Consider the following 16,658-nt stretch of genomic DNA (forward strand, 5'->3'; position numbering starts at 1 on the left):
TGTAATGTGTTTCAGATCAAGAGTGACTAAACAGAAACAATTAAGCCGCACATTATGGAATCCTAAAGTTGAAAACCATACAGGGTTTAGCCCTCTTGCCCTTTGGACTTTTGAGTATAAGCTCTATAGCTTATCAACAAATGACCAAAGCCTGGAACCATTGATATGGGTCATAATGAGAACTTATATGGTTAGAGAAATTACTTTTAATGGAGTCTTTTACTGTTAAACCCTCTGCGATCTGTAGGTTATCAGTCTCGACAGTAAAAGACTGTAGAACAGTCAAGCTCTTGGCAATCATAGAGCTAATTCTAAAGCATTGCTAAGAGCTTCGATATAACTCTGAAAACAGTCAAACCACCATTCAATGCAGGTTCATTTGACTTGCCTGTTAGAGATAAACTAAAGAGCAAAAGCACCAGAGATGACCAAGTTAATGGACTTGGCTCTAAAATCTGGGACCCAATTTGTGGAACTGGTTGAGTTTTATGCTATGAGTGGTTGGCAGAGAGAGACGAGAAGATGATGTGATGGCTACAGAAAAAGTAGGAGGTAAGATGGTTCTGAAAGAAGGAGATGGATATTGCATAAACGCCATGGTCTTTTTCGTTTTCGTGAAGTGAAAGTTTCTTCAGGGTAGGATTAACAAGCTCTCTAGTGTTTTGGCCAAAGGTGTCTCCAAGTGCTCGAGTACATACCAGGCTTATAAGCTCTCTGTCATGGGAGAGTCTACACTTTTTGTTTGCTTTCTTTTTCATCATTTTACTTTTGAATTTGAATTATAAAAAATTAAATGTTTATACAGTTCCTTTTCTCAGGAACATGAATAAAGACCAGCATCCAAGAATCAAGTTCCAGGCCAACAACCTTGGGGAACCTGCATTGATGGATGAACATAACCGACCTCCTCTTCAGAAGGAATGTCAGACCTAAGGTTAACAACATTGAAACCAATAAGAACATAAAACCATAGTGGACATAGTGGAAGAATTGTGCTTTCTGAGTTGAGATAATGATGGATTTTTTTCAGTTGGTTGACAACTTTCAGAAGGCTAGTTGCCACAGTTATCGCAAAGATATTTATCAAAATGAAGATCAATAAAGAGTTAAAGACTTTACTCTTTTCTGAGTTCAACAGCAACCCATTGAAATCGAAGTTAGCTACTAGTTAGAGGTGCACAACAGGGAAGTAAGTGACATCTAAATAATATTGAGCCAAATGAAAATGACTCTTAACTAGCTCAATCTGATAAGTATGTAAGTCCAAAAAGGCTTGACCAGGGAAGGCACTGGTCATCCTACCACCCAAACTTGCCTTAGCAGTAACTGGGGCATTTTGAACATAAGTCAATTGCTCACCAACTAGTAACTAGATATTCAAGGATGTGCACAAGTCTTTTTAACTAGCTAAACCTAGCATTTAACAACAATATACCTCTCCTGTTTCCAATTCTCATTGATCTTTCAGACAACAAACAACTAATCATTCACCCTCTTCCATAGAAAAATTTCATCATTACCGACTTAGCATATTTGAGAAAGGTATAAGTCACTCAACAGCATAACAAATATATGTAGAAACATTCACAAAAGATCCCAATATTACTTGAAAGACTTCAGATCCACCAAAATAAGAGAGGGAGGAGTTAAGACAGCATAATGAGTTCGGAAGAAGGGGTGAAGCAATAAAGATACACAAACTTTTCAGCAGTGCAAATTTCTTTGTCCAAACTAATTATCAAAGAGCATGCCTACACAAAAGAGAAACTAAGGGAAGTAGACAGGCCAGTTGAAATAATACGAGTCCCTGTGATCCTTGTCCATGCGCTCATTCCACTGCAAAGACAAAAAAGTGAAGGTTTCATGAGAACACTTCATGTCCACTTTGTATAAGGCATCTAAAAGGACTTTCCATATTGCTTTTGAAGAAAGCTTGCCCATGAGTGATATCAAACAACATACCTTAAATTTGTATCGTTGCTTCCTTGCCTTGGCTTTCTTCCAATGGTAGTGTTCAAATATCATTGCTTGGTCATGCCAACTGCAATTTGAAATATTCCTAATTAAAGAAAGGGAACTATGCTACAATCCAACCCTAATCCAGCATTCCCATCCCAATCAAACCAGACCACGAGATATATGGAGACAATGAATCAAAATCTCAACCTTACAATATTGAAATTAAAAAAAAGAAAGAAAAACAATTAATCCTAATGCTAATGAATTTCAACCATCTTTCATTAACTTCAAACGGCAACCAAAATCACAAAAACCCTAAAATAAACCAACTGAGGAAACTAAACATAAAAATCACAGCTTATATATGAAACTGTCCAATAAACATAAAACTCAAAGCCAAATATTCAGATGAAACAAAAGAATTTAAAGACAGAAAAAGGAGTGAAAATCACTTGAATTGGTTAGCAAGCTGCCACATGTAAGGGTTGAACCAAGTAAGAGCAGAGAAAGCATAGGACCCAATCCATATATTCATGAACCGATCCGGACCCGCATGCGGCACGCCGGGGTCCCCTCTATATGCATTCCCAAAATACTTCTCCATCGCCAAAGCTTCTCTCTTTCTTCAGCTCTCCTCCCAGACTCTTATCTTTAATAGGATAAGGCCAACAAAAAAAATCTTTTTTTAAGTGAAATATAGTTGTGGGCCGGCTTGATAGGCCCAAATAGAGTTTTTTTTTTTTAATTTCTCAAATTTTCCTGTATTATCTTTGATTTTTTTAAAAAATTAAAGTACTCAATTAAAATTTTAATATTTATGTAATTTTTAATTAAAAATTTTAATTTTAATTTGATTCAATTTAAAATAAAATTTTTGAATTTATTCAAATAAAGCATTCCTTTATGATTGTGACTTACATCCTTAAAAGAATCACTATTTTGTAATATAATATTTAGAAATCAACCTCTTGGTTCATCAATCTTGTCGCCAATGACTATCGTCGATCTTTGTCCTTCACCGACGACACGTCTTCGTGATTGAAATAAGAATCTCAGGCTCAACTTTTCTTCTCCATTACTCTCTCTTTAAATATTTAAATCAAAACTCAACTGCAATCCAAAAATTAAAAAACTCAAGAATCATGAAATTTCCTCACCATCCACTGTACCGTCGATCGATCAGCATTTTCTTCCTTTTCTAACTTTGTCTTAAAATTCAAAAATTAAAAAAAAAAAATCAAACCCAAAAAAAAACTTTGTTGATGAATTATCAAATCTTATTACCATGGCTGCTTTTGTGAATTAAAACCTTCTTATTCTATCAATTACTTAATTGAAATTAGTTACTGATTGTTAATCTAATTGATAAATTTATTTTGTTGATTGTTTAACAAAAAATTTTCTTTTCCCCAAAAACCTTCTCAAAATAATTGTTTTACCGTATATTTTTCTACCTCTTCAAAAATTCAAAAATTTTGTCTCAACTTTCTTGTTTTTCAATGGCCTTTGATTGTGAATTGCTACGATCCAACTTGTTTTGCTTGATCATTTGAGGTTAATTATTGTGCTCAATTTTACTCTATACCTTATCGATTGCTACTGTACTTAATTTTTGTATTTTTTTTATTAAAGTTAATGGTTTTAATGAAAAATATTAACAAAAAATAAATTTAACAGAACGTATAAATTACAGCCTTAATTTAATCTTTATTTGAATAAAATTGAAAACGTTACATTCTATATTAAATTAAAATAAAGTTGAAATCTTTAACTAAAAAAATACACAATGGTTCGATCTTAATCGAGCATTTAACCTTCTAAAAACTTTTAAAACCTCTATTAACGTTTTTCTTAGGTTTCGCTTTTGGTTGGGTGCATTTTAAAATTTGGGCCTGTTGCTCTGGTTTCAGCTGAAGACTGAAGTCGTTCTTTTTCCCAGTTGATTTGAACTTCCTGCATGACTGGTAAGGCTTCAAATTCTTTTCTTTATCCCCTATTTTGTTCCTTTTTTGTTTGTTGTAGAAGTAGAAGTGTAGACCCTTTCTAGGTATCTTGGAATCAGCTGCAATTTTCTGTCTTTGTTTGCTTCCCGAGAAAAATATAGAAAGAAAAAAATGGGTTTGTTTAGTTCTTGGGTTTTTCTTCGTAGAAAACGGAACTTTCCCATTAACAAAATAGAGGGTAACGGCTAGTTTTTTTTACGAGTAATTAGTAGGAGATTAAAGGGATGAAAGAATAGATAATGTCAGAACTTAGGGGGAAAATACTGTTAAATTCGATATGAGGTTTTGAACATGAGCCATGGAGGTGTGGGGAATACAAGAGATACAAGAAAGAGCGAAGGTCAGCGTAGCTTGTCATTGGGAAGATCGAAAGCTGATGACTTTGGGAGAGCGGTTTCAAAGAGTGCAGTGGTTCAGATGTGCGAGAGTGTCGGTTATCAGGGATTTAAAGAGTCTGCTTTGGAGGCTCTTACTGATATCTCAATTCCATACCTCTGTGACTTAGGAAAAAATGCAAGTTCTCATGCTAATTTAGCTGGTAGGATAGAATGCAATCTGTTTGATATAACTTGGGCATTGGAAGATTTGGGAGCTTCACATGGGTTTCCGGGTGCTTCGGAGATTCGAAATTGTCTTGTAGGTGCTGGCATAATTAGGGAAATAATTCAGTTTGTGAATTTGAAGGATGAAATTTTGTTTGCTCAGCCTGTGCCTAAGTTTCCTGTTGTTAAGTATAGGAACCTGATTCAAAGTTTTGAGCATATGAATGGGACCCCACCTGGCAAGCATATCCCAATTTGGTTGCCTGCTTTGCCTGATCCTCACACTTATATTCATACACCTATGTGGAAAGAGAGGGCATCTGATCCTTGTGCTGATAAGATTGAGCAAGCAAGGCAGCGGAGAAAGGCTGAGAGGGCAGAGACTGGTGTGTAACGGTTCTACTGGAACTTCAGTTTCTGCGGTCATCGATGCTAAAAGGGAAAAATTACAAGAAGCTGGAAGTAACCCTTTTCTTGCTACCGCATGCAACCTGGGGAGAAAAATGTTTCACAGGTTGTTTTGCCAACTGAGCTTTCTGATAAAGTGAGCAAGGGCAATCATGTTTCTGTGCTACAGGCATTTGCTCCTGTCATTGAAGCAATGAAATGTGGGCCATCTGATGAATTGGATGGTGAAAGACTCTCCTTCCTGAAAAGAGGCCTGCTCTTCATTTCAAGTTCGAACTGGCAAGAAAATCTTGGGTGAGTCGCTAGATTTGAGCTTCCAAAAGAAGGGTGAGAGGAGCACGTATAAATTGTCCACGACAATGCATCTGGCAAAAGGAAGTTTTCTTGCACAGTTTTACTCTCGGCTGTTCCATTTAAACAAGGAAAATGTCCAACCTAACAACTCTGTCTCTCTTATATGATTCTCTTTTACTTCGTGTTATGATATTTGGTGTGGAAATCACTTGTCAGGAAAATTTCCCCACTTTCAATTGCAATTTTCCATCAGTAATCAAACTAGTCAGTTTCTTTATGCAAATTTCAAAATCATCGCAATAGTATATAGCTTAGAGCCAGGGAATTCTGGTAAGACAATGCCCGCAACTGTCTAGGGCAGCCGTCTAAAATATATGGAGTTGCTTCTGCTTGTAACAGAGACGGTAGAACTAACCTTCCCTTTTGTCATTATTGATATGTAAGATTTCTTCCATGCTATATTTAAGGCTAAATTCAAAGTCACTTCCTAGAGGCAGTTTTTAACCTTAACACTAGGTTATAACTGGAAATTTAAAATATTTGCTCCATGTCAAATATGAAACAGGTTAGAACCACAGACATGAGAAAATGAAAAGTCGAATAATGATTCGAATTGCTGACCTGCTGGAAACCGTGTCTATGATTCAAACTGACACTGAGGTTCAGTATGCCAGACAATATAACATAAAAGCAAACAAGAATGCCAAATCAAGAAGAGTAGTAACTGATGATTGGTTAAAATCGCTACCACTTTGGAAAAATAAAAAAGTACAATGCGAGACAGTACACCCCCAACCATGCCCTCTAGCTCTTAAGTTCAACAGACTCGCCAACGATGGCACTCTCCTTAACCAAAGTATGTGAAGCTTATTGATCTTAATGCTTCAGCTTCATCTCAATTTCCAACGGAAATGCTTTGGCTCTGTGATTGAAGATCATGAAGTCCAAGTTTGCTGGCAAAGAAACAATCCTGCATTCCAGATTATACTTCGTGACATTAGTGACCCATAAAATTTTCCTACAAACAACAAAGCTAGCAGGAATAATAGTAGTTATTCTACATTGTTCACTTTCTACGAACTCAAAGCAAGTTAAGGATGACAGATGCAAAGATCCATTAGCAAACTTTTTCTAGAAAGTATATTATGGAAGAGCCACCAACATTGAAAAGAACGATAACCCACAGCCAAGGTCAGGAGTCTATTTTAGGCTTCCTTGTTCATTTTCAGCAATAGTTGGCAAGCACAGTTAAATAAAAATAAAAAACATATAAAGCATTTATGGCGAGTTTTTAAGTATAAGTATGCATGGGAACATGAGGCTGAAAGGTTCATAAGAGCAGCTATATTCTCTACCTATTAAAAATGCAAACAAGCATCATATCTTTTAATCACCATAGAAGTGTGCAGTATTTAAATAGAATGATTAGTCAAAACCAATTTCGCCAGATTCTCAGCAAACTCCTTATTCGAAAGATATAGCTGATTGTAAATTTACTAGGAAAAGAGTGTTGAGAGAAATTTTTTCGAGGGAGACTAATCAAAGATTAAACACACTGAGACAAGATTAAACACACTACGACCTTCTATGTCATATCTGTCCATGTGAAATTGCTAAGATGCACGCTAGTCTATGATTACGAACTAACATTCAACTTAAGTTCAATAGGAACAAATGTTAGCTCACAAACTGAAAATCTATAAATGTAATTTATGAAATACTATCACACCATCATATGGGGGGGAAACCAAACTTGTTTCAACTAAAGAAGATGTCAAAGACAGTCAGAGCATGATTATGATCCCTAAGACGCCAACAGCATTTTCAGTTTAATTTGTCACTTCCTCTCTTTCAATATAGATGATTTAAGCAGCAAAACTAATAAGAAAAATTCCCTTCTTTTTAGTTAACCACAACATTAGTACCAAACACTTTCCCTCTCTCTAGGTATACCTTTTTTCCCCCAATCTTACATGAATAAAATGTAGCATCAACTTCGGATAATCTAAACTGACCCCTAATCTAAAATTAAGCCATTGAATGACACATTAACAACAATTTCATCTTTATAAAACACTGAGAATTGAAGAAATATATAGTTTCCACGTACCTATTCTCCTCAGAATCAGGATGTATCGAGTGAAAATTCCCGGGCACGGTTAGGGCAGCCCAAATACAGAAAACAAACCCTAGAAGCAACTCTAAAACCACCTGCTCTTTTCACATCAATGTCTTTACTTTAGATTTTGCATTAAAAAATAACACAAATTTATCAACAAATCAAATAAATAAAAAAAAAAAAAACTTACATTCATGGGTGGACCTGAAAACTCCTCCTCCATAATCTTCAACAATCCCCTATCTGAAAAAAGAAAAATTTAAAACTTTATCGATCAAATCAAATCAGAAAGGAATAGAGAGTTGTGGGAATTTACACTGAATCGTGGAATAAGCTGCGTGGGAGAGGATTAAAACTCCAAAAACGCCGACTATGAAGCCCAATCCCATCGTTGAAGATCCTCTTTTCCTCGGTCGATTCACAAATCACGACCCAAAACCCCAAGAAAGCACTTTATCTGTTTGTTTTTTTATAAAATCTTGATTCTAAGAAACGGTGTCGTTTCTTGTAGTATTCTTCTAAATAATGTTTATTTTCGTTCTTTATCTAACGCAGCGTTTCGTTGGCACCTCTTATCCTTGTTGATAACGAAGTTTATGAACTGGCAGATGAAAGAGATTACTCTGCCATTGTTGCGGGAGTATGGGCAGAGGAGGAAATTTTAGTCCTGAATTCGCACTGCAGAGCTGTGTTGTTCATAAATTAAGTTTCCACATTTATCTTAGGAAAGAATGGAAGTTGCTTCAACATGGGTCATGCCCTTGTCCCATTAAGAATGTTATGAATTTTGAGACTAATGGCTTAATTTTTGTTTTTTTGTTTCCATTGTTTTCTCTGAAGTTCCTTTCTTGGCAGGTGGTTTGGAGGTTGTAACTCATGTTAAAACTTCTCCTTTGAAAAGGAACCTTTAGTCTTGTTCTGAGCTAACAGTTTCTTATTTTGAGCCGTCTTAACAAAGTTTTTAATTTTTAATTTCAATTATTAGAATTTAAATTAAAAAAAAAATCAGTTTTGAATAAAATGGAGAAGCACTAAAGAAATCATGAATGGTTCCTCATTTTGAAGTTTGAGTTTGTATTTCCTTTTCACTGTGAAGTTTCATTATCAGAACATGGGGCACCTATTCCTCTCCCCCTTGTGACATGATGATTTGACCTAACACTTTTTTTTTTTTTTTCCTTGGATTGCAGTGGTCACACAAATTCTCGATCTAGTCAAAAGCAAAATAGTTTTCATCATTAAAGCACTCTGTCAGATGGTAAGCAACAAAATTCATTTGAGTGTGGTAATCAAAACATGTGTTGGTTTTAACTTGGGAGATTTCTTTAAAGCAATGTATCCCCAAAAAAGAGATAAATAAATAATCAAAAGTAGTTTTTTAGTTAAGGAAATTGAAGTGGCAATTGGCAAAAGCATCTCTCCCTTTGTTACTCACATGCAACTTGGGTGTGTAAATATATATACAAATATATATATTTATTTATATAAAAAGGGATCCAATTACATTTTAAAAAATTTTGCATATTTTTTTAATTATTAATTTTAATAAATTCAAGAGATAAAAAAATATATTTTATATATAAGGAATGAATCAACTTACATCAATATAAAACTTTTTAATTTTATCAATTTTTTTAATAATTGATTTTTATAAATTTAAATAAAAAATAATTTAATATAATTTTTTAGATCTATTAAAATTAATAATTAAAAAATACATAAAATTAAAAAAAAATTATACTATGTAAGTTGTTCTCTCATTTTTTTATATATATTATAATTGAAATTATTAAGATTTAAATTTTAATTATTAAAATTAAAGCCGAACACTTTACAACATTTAAATATATTTGTTTTAAATTTTAACACTTGTAAGTTTTTTTTATTTTTAAATTATGACTACATTTTGTATTAAAAAGAATAATTCCTTTCTTTGTTAAGGAGTTTTTGTTTAAGTATTGATCTGCCTTCATGGAATAATTTTCTTCAACCAAGTTTTTTAATTAAAAAATTTTGACACGTCAACTTATATAAAAAAATAAAAAATAAAAAGAGAAAACCTAGGAGAAAAAGAAAAGAATAATTCCAACCAAGAAAGTATTAAAATTAAATTTCAAATGTTGGATTAAAATATTAAAAAAAAAGACCAAAGTAAAAATATTCAATAATAAAGTCGATCCATTTTATATCATCACCCACTTGACATCAAATTTTTAACAAAACATGCCAACCTAGACAAAGGACAATGCCACTGATTAAATTTTGCTTTAATTGAATAAAATTAAAATTTCCTTCTTACTTGCCATATTTAAAAAAAATAAAAAATAAAAAATAAAAAATAAAAAATAAATTTTACTTCATTTAGGCACGTCAGGTGCCCTATCTATGCTAGATAAGATGGTCAGGGTATCCCACAAGTCCAAATTATAAAAATAGAAATAAATTTGGTCAGTCCATTTGTTTTAATTTACTTTTCTTTTCTGCCGGCTTTCAGTTTTAACTTTAAGCTACCAAATTAAATTTGCTTTTTGATAAATCCAATACTCAATTTATTTATTTTTGTGCTCTTTGTCTTTCAAATTACCAAATAAATAATTTTTTCTTTTCTTCAAAGTAAAAAGAAAAAAATTAAAGAAAAAATAAAAAATCTGGTCTCTTTTCTTTCTTCTATCTTATTGATCTTGGACGTATGTCGGAAGGTTCTTCCGGTTTCTATAGATTTTCTTCTTTGGTCAAAATCTGATCTCCTTCGAATCTTTCAAATCTCTCTTTCTATTTCAGGTATTTTCAGAATAACTTCAGTTTCTTTGTTTTATTTTGTTTTATTTTTTTGAGTATTATTAGGTTTTTGCCGATCAAATTTTACTGTAGTTTGAAACCCTAGTTTTTTGTTTGGATGTCGAGAAAATTTAAGTAATTGTATGTTCTTATGTGTGTTTTCTTTTCTGTTCAACTTATTTTGATGTGAAAAAGTGGAATTCGATTTGGTCAATTAGTCGTACAGTTGACTGTAGGTTGTTTTTTTGCTCTTTGGGATCTCATGCACTTGAAACAAATTAAGCTTTCTCACATTTCTTCATTTTGTTTAAAATCTGCATATTTTTAAAGCTGTATTGTTTTTTCGTTGTAGTTGAATTTTATTGTCAGCAGATGTATTTGAGATAGAATTTGTTGGTTCTAGGGTTTATTAGTATAAGGAAATTGAAATGTTATCGGGATAAATAATGTAGGGTTGGGAAGATTGTTTTATTTGGTATGTTATTCTTAATTTCTTACATGAAGTTTGATTGTGTGATGAATTCATATGCATTTTTTAGTTAGTTTTTTGTCTTGTAGCTACTACCAATATGCTATGCAAGTGGTAGAAGTGGTGCTATTAATTCAAAGCTAAGCACTCAGCTCGCTCAGGGCTTGGAAGACGTTCCCTGGCAATGCAGCTATTACAGAGGAAGAATAAGGGGGGTTACCGAGGAGACAGAGAGAACTATGCAAGGCTTAGACCTTGAAAAAGTGAAATTGAAAGAATCGATGAATAATCATTTGCTTTATTTATTAAACCCATTGGCCATGGTAGTCACATTGGAGGATACCGAGGGTGCTTAGTATTCACATAGTTGCATGCTTGAAGTTTTTGTTTCTAACCGTGAAAACAAGTTTCTGATCATAAATAGAAAAATGGTTAGGTCTTCAAATATTGATTATTGGATTACGCCTTCGCTTGACTAGCATATAAAGTTTTTTCTACCTTTCACCAAAAAGAAAACATTGTTTAATGTTTTTATTAATGTGAATATTTACAGCATAATAGGAGACAACAGGAAGCTGATCTTGTAAAAACCGTAAGCTATATTGTTGTTGATGGGCTCTATGCCGTTTGGCCACAAAATTCATGATCCTATCTTTCAATAAAAATCTCTTGTATTTGTTGAGAGTCAAAGATAGGAAACATCTTATTTTCACTATTTTCTTGAAGAAGGGGGATATTTGTGCATAAGTGTACTTACACTTGTGTTGTCAGCTTTTTTTTATGATTATATATTGGCTTGTGTTCCTCTAATTTTTGCCTTTCCCAGTTTTCTATATGATATTAAACTTATTTTCCTTGTGATAAATAGGGCTACTTGATTTTATACAAATTTGAAGAGGGATGAGGCATTAGTTGTCATGTGATGCTGTCAACATGCAGACAGAGTCACAGGGCTCTTTAGCCTGTGAGGCACAACATAATCAAGAAAATATTCCTATTCAGGTAGGAGATTTCGGTGTAGTGTCATTCACCTCAGATAATATTGTGCCAGCCCAACCTGGTAAGTGAATGCATTTGTAATTCTCCTTATAATAGTTTTCTTTGATTCAGTCCATGCACCATCTCCATCTATGGAGAAGAGTGATTGTGCCTTTAATTGTTGTATGAATTGAATGCCTAATGCAGCTAAAAAGCCAACTCGGCAATGGGCTGCTTGGACACGTCAAGAGGAAGAGAGTTTCTTCACTGCATTACGACAAGTTGGGAAGGCATGTCAATCTTACATGTGAGTTTGGCTTTTAACTTTTTCTATATAATATTTCCTGACACTGCATTACTTGCAGAATTTTGAGAAGATCACATGTCGTGTGCAAAGTAAAAACAAAGATCAGGTTATTTGCTACTAGAATATGATCTGATTGTTTTATTATTGATTCAAGTCTGACTACATTCGCTTGTCAATGTTTTGATTTGTTTTTTTCTTTTAAAATTTATAGGTCAGACATTATTACTATCGTCTTGTGAGGCGCATGAACAAGCTTTTGGGACCAGGATTATGTTTGGATGCCAAAAACTCTAAAGATACTAATGCAGCAATGCTTCGCTGGTAATGCTGGGAACTAATTGCCTTTTAAAAAAACCTCATTTAGATAAATTCAATTATATTATGTGGAGGATGCATTATTACAGCTCTGCTAACTAATATAAGTTTTAAGTCAATCTAGAGGCATCATTTATATCTATTTAGAGCAGATTTATTGAGCTGAGATGGGCCACTTCCAGTGAAATAGGTTGCCTACCAGCAAGACTTAGATGACCTTTGATTATGTTAGGTGTATAACCATGTTGAATCTTCAATTCATATCCATTTGAGGGCATATGACACAAGCATTTCCTTTATGTGCCCTTTGAATATTTTTTTGTTTTATTCAAATTGCAAGTCTTCTTTACAGGTGGTCTCTACTAGAAAAGTATAGCTGCAGAGCCTCAAAACTTCATCTGAAACCTCGAAGATTTAAAATTTTTGTTGAAGCATTGGTTAGTCAAAAGAATCTTGTATATCGCTAGTTTGCTTTCCTTTCCATAGAATATGACATTTTATGCTTGTGTTGGACTGACTGATCTGTTGTCCCAATGAAGGAGCATCAACTCGTGAAGGACCGGAAGAAGAATGTAAGAAAACGACCTTCTCAAGGGGAGAATAGTTCACCTACGTCCCCCAACAGTGTCGCAAATCAGAGTAGGGCTTCAGGAAATGATGCTCGTACGGTCAAACTGGTTCTTGTGGACAGTCAAAATATTCAAAAATTAGGACCCGGAAAAGGGTCATCTAAGCGTAATACCAGTGTAGGTGTCAATCGTAGCAATGGCAAAGGGGAGTCAAACACCATGAAATCTGCAAGGCAACGGCGGAAACCAGGTAGCTTTACCCATCCAAATAAATAAAATAAACTATATCTCCAGATTCTTCTAGCCCAATAAGGTTTTCCGTGTATGTATTTACTTTCATGTATTGCTGCCATGATATTATAGATGCTGAGCATTGTACTAAACATTGTTGTTGATGTCATGGCCGATGTTTATCTGTTCTTGCTTTGTACTATTAATACTTAAAGTTTTAAGGTATTGTATGGGCATTCCTACAATTCAATGTTTTTGTTTTCCATTCAAATTAAACCTGTATTGCTATAAAATGCTTGGTAGGTGCCTCATCAGCTGCATACAAAAAATGGGAAAAGGCTGCAATTGCTGGGGTTTCTTTGGTGGCTGATGCTGCTGAGCATTTGGAGAGAACAACTAATGATAAAGACATTGAGCAAGAACAAGATACACCAGGTGACATTGAAATTAATCAATTTATCAGTTATTTCCTTGAGAGAAATTGAAATTACCATTAAAATTGGAAATTTCCTCAACTCCAATTTTTTCCACTCCAGTTCCAGGGCATAAGATTCTTGACCCAATTGAAAATAATCAATTTCGCTTGCCTGCTTTCTCTCAAAATCCTTTTGCTGAGAGCAATGTACATGCTGCTGGGAAGCTTAAGCTCCAACTGTTTCCAATTGATGACAGTACTAGAAGAGCCTTGGAAATGGTGAGCGCCAAAAGGAAATTATGTTGATGATTTTGGTGTAGCATCAAGTATTACCAGTTGGGTAGTGTTAAGGAGATAACTGGTCTTCATCTCTTGTCAGGATAAACACAACCCACACTTGGAACTCACTCTTAGTATTCGAAAGAAGATATCATCAGTATTGGAGCACCTGAATCGAAAATGGGGCAACTCAACTATAGCATCAGGAGAGCTTATGCTTTTCCCTTATGTTGTTCAAAGAGAAAATCTTAGGGGTTATCAGAGATGGACTCAAGCGTCCATCGTCAGTGCATCAGATGTATATGCGATGATTGGAAGCCCCCAAGTATTTCGCCTAAGGTACTTTCCTGTATCCTTTTGGCCTCATTGCTATCTTCTGTGTTATATTTGTAAGGACAATTGCTAATTTGTAAGCTCTTTCTGAAGGTATGGTTGGTTTTCTGATACTGAAGTTGCATCTTTGACTTGGCAAGCACCTGTTTCCCCACCCTACATTCCTAGCATGCATAATATGAATGTTGAAAGTAGGAAGGGCTGTGTTGTGGAAGAAGTACAAGTATCTGTCTCATCTACCGGTGATCAGTCTAAGAAACTTGATGATCCTTGCAAGAATCAGCCAATATTACAGAATAAAAATAATGCTGTTGAATCTTCTTTAACTGATTTCCCCAATGAGATGAATAGATGCCTTACCACTGGTCTTAAAGATAATCTTGGGGATTCCCCTATTCCTGCAACAAATACATCATCAGATAGAAGTGAAACTTGCAATGTTGCTATTATGGGACGGTTGGAAGATGCAGTAAGTGTCCATCCCTTTTACAAAGACTTTGAATCTGTTCGAGAGTTTCAGCTGGCAGTTATTATTTAAAACTTTCCAACTTGTTCTGTCCCAAAGCTGTGCCTTTATTTGCCTATTATCTAAATCTGGTAGCCTTTGTTTAGACTTATCAATCAATTTTATTCATTACCTTGCGCTTTACAAAAATAGTCTTCTGCAAATGACTGCCTAGTTATCTGCTAGATCAAGAGATCATCTCTTCTGAATTTTACCATTAGCATCAGAGGATCCATAAATCTCTTTTCCTATGACTTTTTGGATACTTTGACATTATCCTTGCAGTTGTTTCTTGGCTTCCCTGTTCAACCAACATGATAGATTTCAAGCAACTTTACATTTTGTTCACTGCCCGCTGGGGCTTACTTGGTTCACTAGATTTCTTTAAAGAATACTAGTGACCACTTTTGGCATTTTAGATCTACCATTGATGAATGGTCTTCAGATTGATCCACCGTATATTTCTGACACTTTATTTTTTTTTTGTTTGCTTAGGATGATCAGAGATTGAACAATAGTACTGCTGCAGTATCTGCTGGAGAATGGGCTGACAGTCTTACAAACATAAGTGTTGGAGATATTCTTGCAGAAGTGCCTCACGACTTGGACAGTAACTGTGTTGACCACCCTGTTGGAGAAAGCTTGCAATGTCTTCAGCAGATTCCATTCAGCTGTGATTCATTTGACGCAGCTATTGCTGCTCATATATCTAGGCATCAAAACAAGATGGAATTTCCATCATTGGCATCCCATGCATCTTCTATTTGGGATGCTGAAGAAACTTGCGATGTCTTCTCATTTTCAAAGAATCCTACTCCTTGTGCAATTTCTAGATTCTCCAGTTCAACTTCCCAAGCAGCCTGTAAACAGATTGCAAGATCAAAATCTGCGGCATCTGGCACCCTTTCTAACGTATATCTTAATTCCATCCTGGCAATTTGGTTGTCTAGGTGGAGGAATAGTTAACTAACCAGTATAATGTCATTTCAGCTGCTCCCACTGGAGTCACCTGATCCTGAGGAGCCAATGGTAAATTCTGCTTGTGAAGAGCTTGTGGATGAGTGCCCATCTGATATGCACATCATGGATACTACGGAAAAGGATTTCAATGAGCTGACTGACATTTATTGGGTATGTTAGCTTTACTAAACCTTTGATTGCATTAATCTGCAAAGCAGGGCTGTTTTTCTGAGGCATAACTCTGGGGCTAGCACTGTTAATAAGGGTTTGTAAAGTCATAATTCTTTAGACAACTGACTATCTTTCTTATTCTATACATTGCAGCCTGACTCTTTAGGACCACTAGATCTTGATGTACCATCTTGTAAATATCATAGTGAAGATTTGATTTTAGGTGATAACCTTGGAGGTTTGAACCAACTAATAGCCAGCAGTCTGGATGCATTTCAAAATTGCTTATTTTTTGGGTTCGACAAGAAAGAATCGATATCAACAGTAGAAGCTCGGGACAATGCATCCTCGGCTTCTAAATTTGACAATGAGGGTTGAAATCTTCATCAAGTTCGATTTCAGGATGAAACTATTTGAGAGTAAAAAGTTTGTCGCTGGAAACCTTCAAGGCTGCGACTAACAAGTTTGTCTGACTCTGACCTGAAAGTGCAAGAGACACAGGTTGGTGCGAGCCAGGAGAATTCTGGCTTTTTTAATTAGAGAATTTCCCGGCGGAACGAACCTTATCAACTTTTACAAAGCACTTTTCACTTCCTACACTTGTGGTGGCGACCTGTTTTCATTTTATATCTTTCTCTATACTTGTTTATAGTCTGATGATTAACCAAGCAACACAAATGGACGACACCAGAGCCGTTCTATTTATTTTATTTGACATGGGTTTTGTTCAATTGCTATGTGGTGATTGGATGCATTTTTTTTAGTAAGAGTCAGCCTTCCTGCTGTGGAAAGTTGCACTCGTATATCACTGAGACTATATTAAAGCCATCATTAACAACCCTAAGGAACAAAAAAGCAAAACCAATATAATCCTGTATGATTTGCTGCCTTTAGATTTAAAAGTACTTAGAACTGAATCACACCAATCTGAGTTTTTAATCTATTCGCTCATTTGACAATAAAACATCACAAGAATCTCAGTCAAACATTGATTCCATTCTTAGTTGGCTGCTAGGTTTAGAG

The 16,658-nt window shown here is 34.9% G+C and overlaps 3 protein-coding genes and 1 pseudogene across 6 annotated transcripts; 2 read left to right on the plus strand and 2 right to left on the minus strand.

Moving 5' to 3' along the window:
- Nucleotides 1-1,573: 1,573 nt before the first annotated feature.
- On the minus strand, nt 1,574-2,621 carry LOC111295689 (uncharacterized). Its single transcript, XM_022889302.2, has 3 exons — nt 2,412-2,621; nt 1,963-2,041; nt 1,574-1,836 (listed from the first exon to the last, which is right to left on the minus strand). Exons 1-3 carry the CDS (start codon nt 2,561-2,563, stop codon nt 1,768-1,770), a joined length of 300 nt encoding a protein of 99 aa, XP_022745037.1. The 5' UTR covers nt 2,564-2,621; the 3' UTR covers nt 1,574-1,767.
- Nucleotides 2,622-3,917: 1,296 nt separating this feature from the next.
- On the plus strand, nt 3,918-5,489 carry LOC111295686 (transcription initiation factor TFIID subunit 8 pseudogene; annotated as a pseudogene).
- Nucleotides 5,490-5,787: 298 nt separating this feature from the next.
- LOC111295688 (membrane magnesium transporter-like) lies at nt 5,788-7,816 on the minus strand. The gene is made up of 4 exons (XM_022889301.2): nt 7,642-7,816; nt 7,516-7,568; nt 7,317-7,417; nt 5,788-6,176 (listed from the first exon to the last, which is right to left on the minus strand). Exons 1-4 carry the CDS (start codon nt 7,712-7,714, stop codon nt 6,083-6,085), a joined length of 321 nt encoding a protein of 106 aa, XP_022745036.2. The 5' UTR covers nt 7,715-7,816; the 3' UTR covers nt 5,788-6,082.
- Nucleotides 7,817-9,780: 1,964 nt separating this feature from the next.
- LOC111293727 (TSL-kinase interacting protein 1-like) lies at nt 9,781-16,366 on the plus strand. 4 transcript variants are annotated; one of them, XM_022886637.2, is made up of 15 exons: nt 9,781-10,106; nt 11,441-11,632; nt 11,758-11,840; nt 11,916-11,963; nt 12,069-12,178; nt 12,525-12,609; nt 12,712-12,835; nt 12,923-12,991; nt 13,276-13,407; nt 13,509-13,666; nt 13,767-14,005; nt 14,093-14,468; nt 15,000-15,416; nt 15,495-15,635; nt 15,789-16,366. In XM_022886637.2, the coding sequence occupies exons 2-15, from the start codon at nt 11,506-11,508 to the stop codon at nt 16,011-16,013; spliced, it is 2,334 nt and encodes a 777-aa protein (XP_022742372.2). In that variant the 5' UTR covers nt 9,781-10,106; nt 11,441-11,505; the 3' UTR covers nt 16,014-16,366. The 4 variants fall into 4 exon arrangements, with proteins under 4 accessions (XP_022742372.2, XP_022742370.2, XP_022742373.2 ...); XM_089744043.1 differs by adding an exon at nt 10,662-10,835 and having other exon boundaries at nt 9,849-10,106; nt 12,712-12,991; XM_022886635.2 differs by having other exon boundaries at nt 12,712-12,991.
- The last annotated feature ends 292 nt before the right edge of the window (nt 16,367-16,658 follow it).

The sequence above is a fragment of the Durio zibethinus genome, chromosome 14 (genome assembly GCF_047325235.1).
Source record: "Durio zibethinus cultivar Kanyao isolate XHJ-2024 chromosome 14, ASM4732523v1, whole genome shotgun sequence".
Classification (NCBI taxonomy): Eukaryota; Viridiplantae; Streptophyta; class Magnoliopsida; order Malvales; family Malvaceae; genus Durio; species Durio zibethinus.

Bases quoted from the DNA above. Each gene is read 5' to 3' on its own strand.
- LOC111295689 (XM_022889302.2), bottom strand. From the start codon at position 2,563: ATGGAGAAGTATTTTGGGAATGCATATAGAGGGGACCCCGGCGTGCCG. The intron at 2,042-2,411 runs GTGATTTTCACT...TTCAAATTGCAG, and splicing joins CAGCTTGCTAACCAATTCAA to TTGGCATGACCAAGCAATGA. The intron at 1,837-1,962 runs GTATGTTGTTTG...TTGTCTTTGCAG, and splicing joins AGCAACGATACAAATTTAAG to TGGAATGAGCGCATGGACAA.
- LOC111295688 (XM_022889301.2), bottom strand. From the start codon at position 7,714: ATGGGATTGGGCTTCATAGTCGGCGTTTTTGGAGTTTTAATCCTCTCC. The intron at 7,418-7,515 runs GTAAGTTTTTTT...TGAAAAGAGCAG, and splicing joins TTTCAGGTCCACCCATGAAT to GTGGTTTTAGAGTTGCTTCT. The intron at 6,177-7,316 runs GTACGTGGAAAC...TCTGGAATGCAG, and splicing joins CCTGATTCTGAGGAGAATAG to GATTGTTTCTTTGCCAGCAA.
- LOC111293727 (XM_022886635.2), top strand. From the start codon at position 11,506: ATGCAGACAGAGTCACAGGGCTCTTTAGCCTGTGAGGCACAACATAAT. The intron at 12,179-12,524 runs GTAATGCTGGGA...TCTTCTTTACAG, and splicing joins AATGCAGCAATGCTTCGCTG to GTGGTCTCTACTAGAAAAGT. The intron at 14,006-14,092 runs GTACTTTCCTGT...CTCTTTCTGAAG, and splicing joins CCCCAAGTATTTCGCCTAAG to GTATGGTTGGTTTTCTGATA.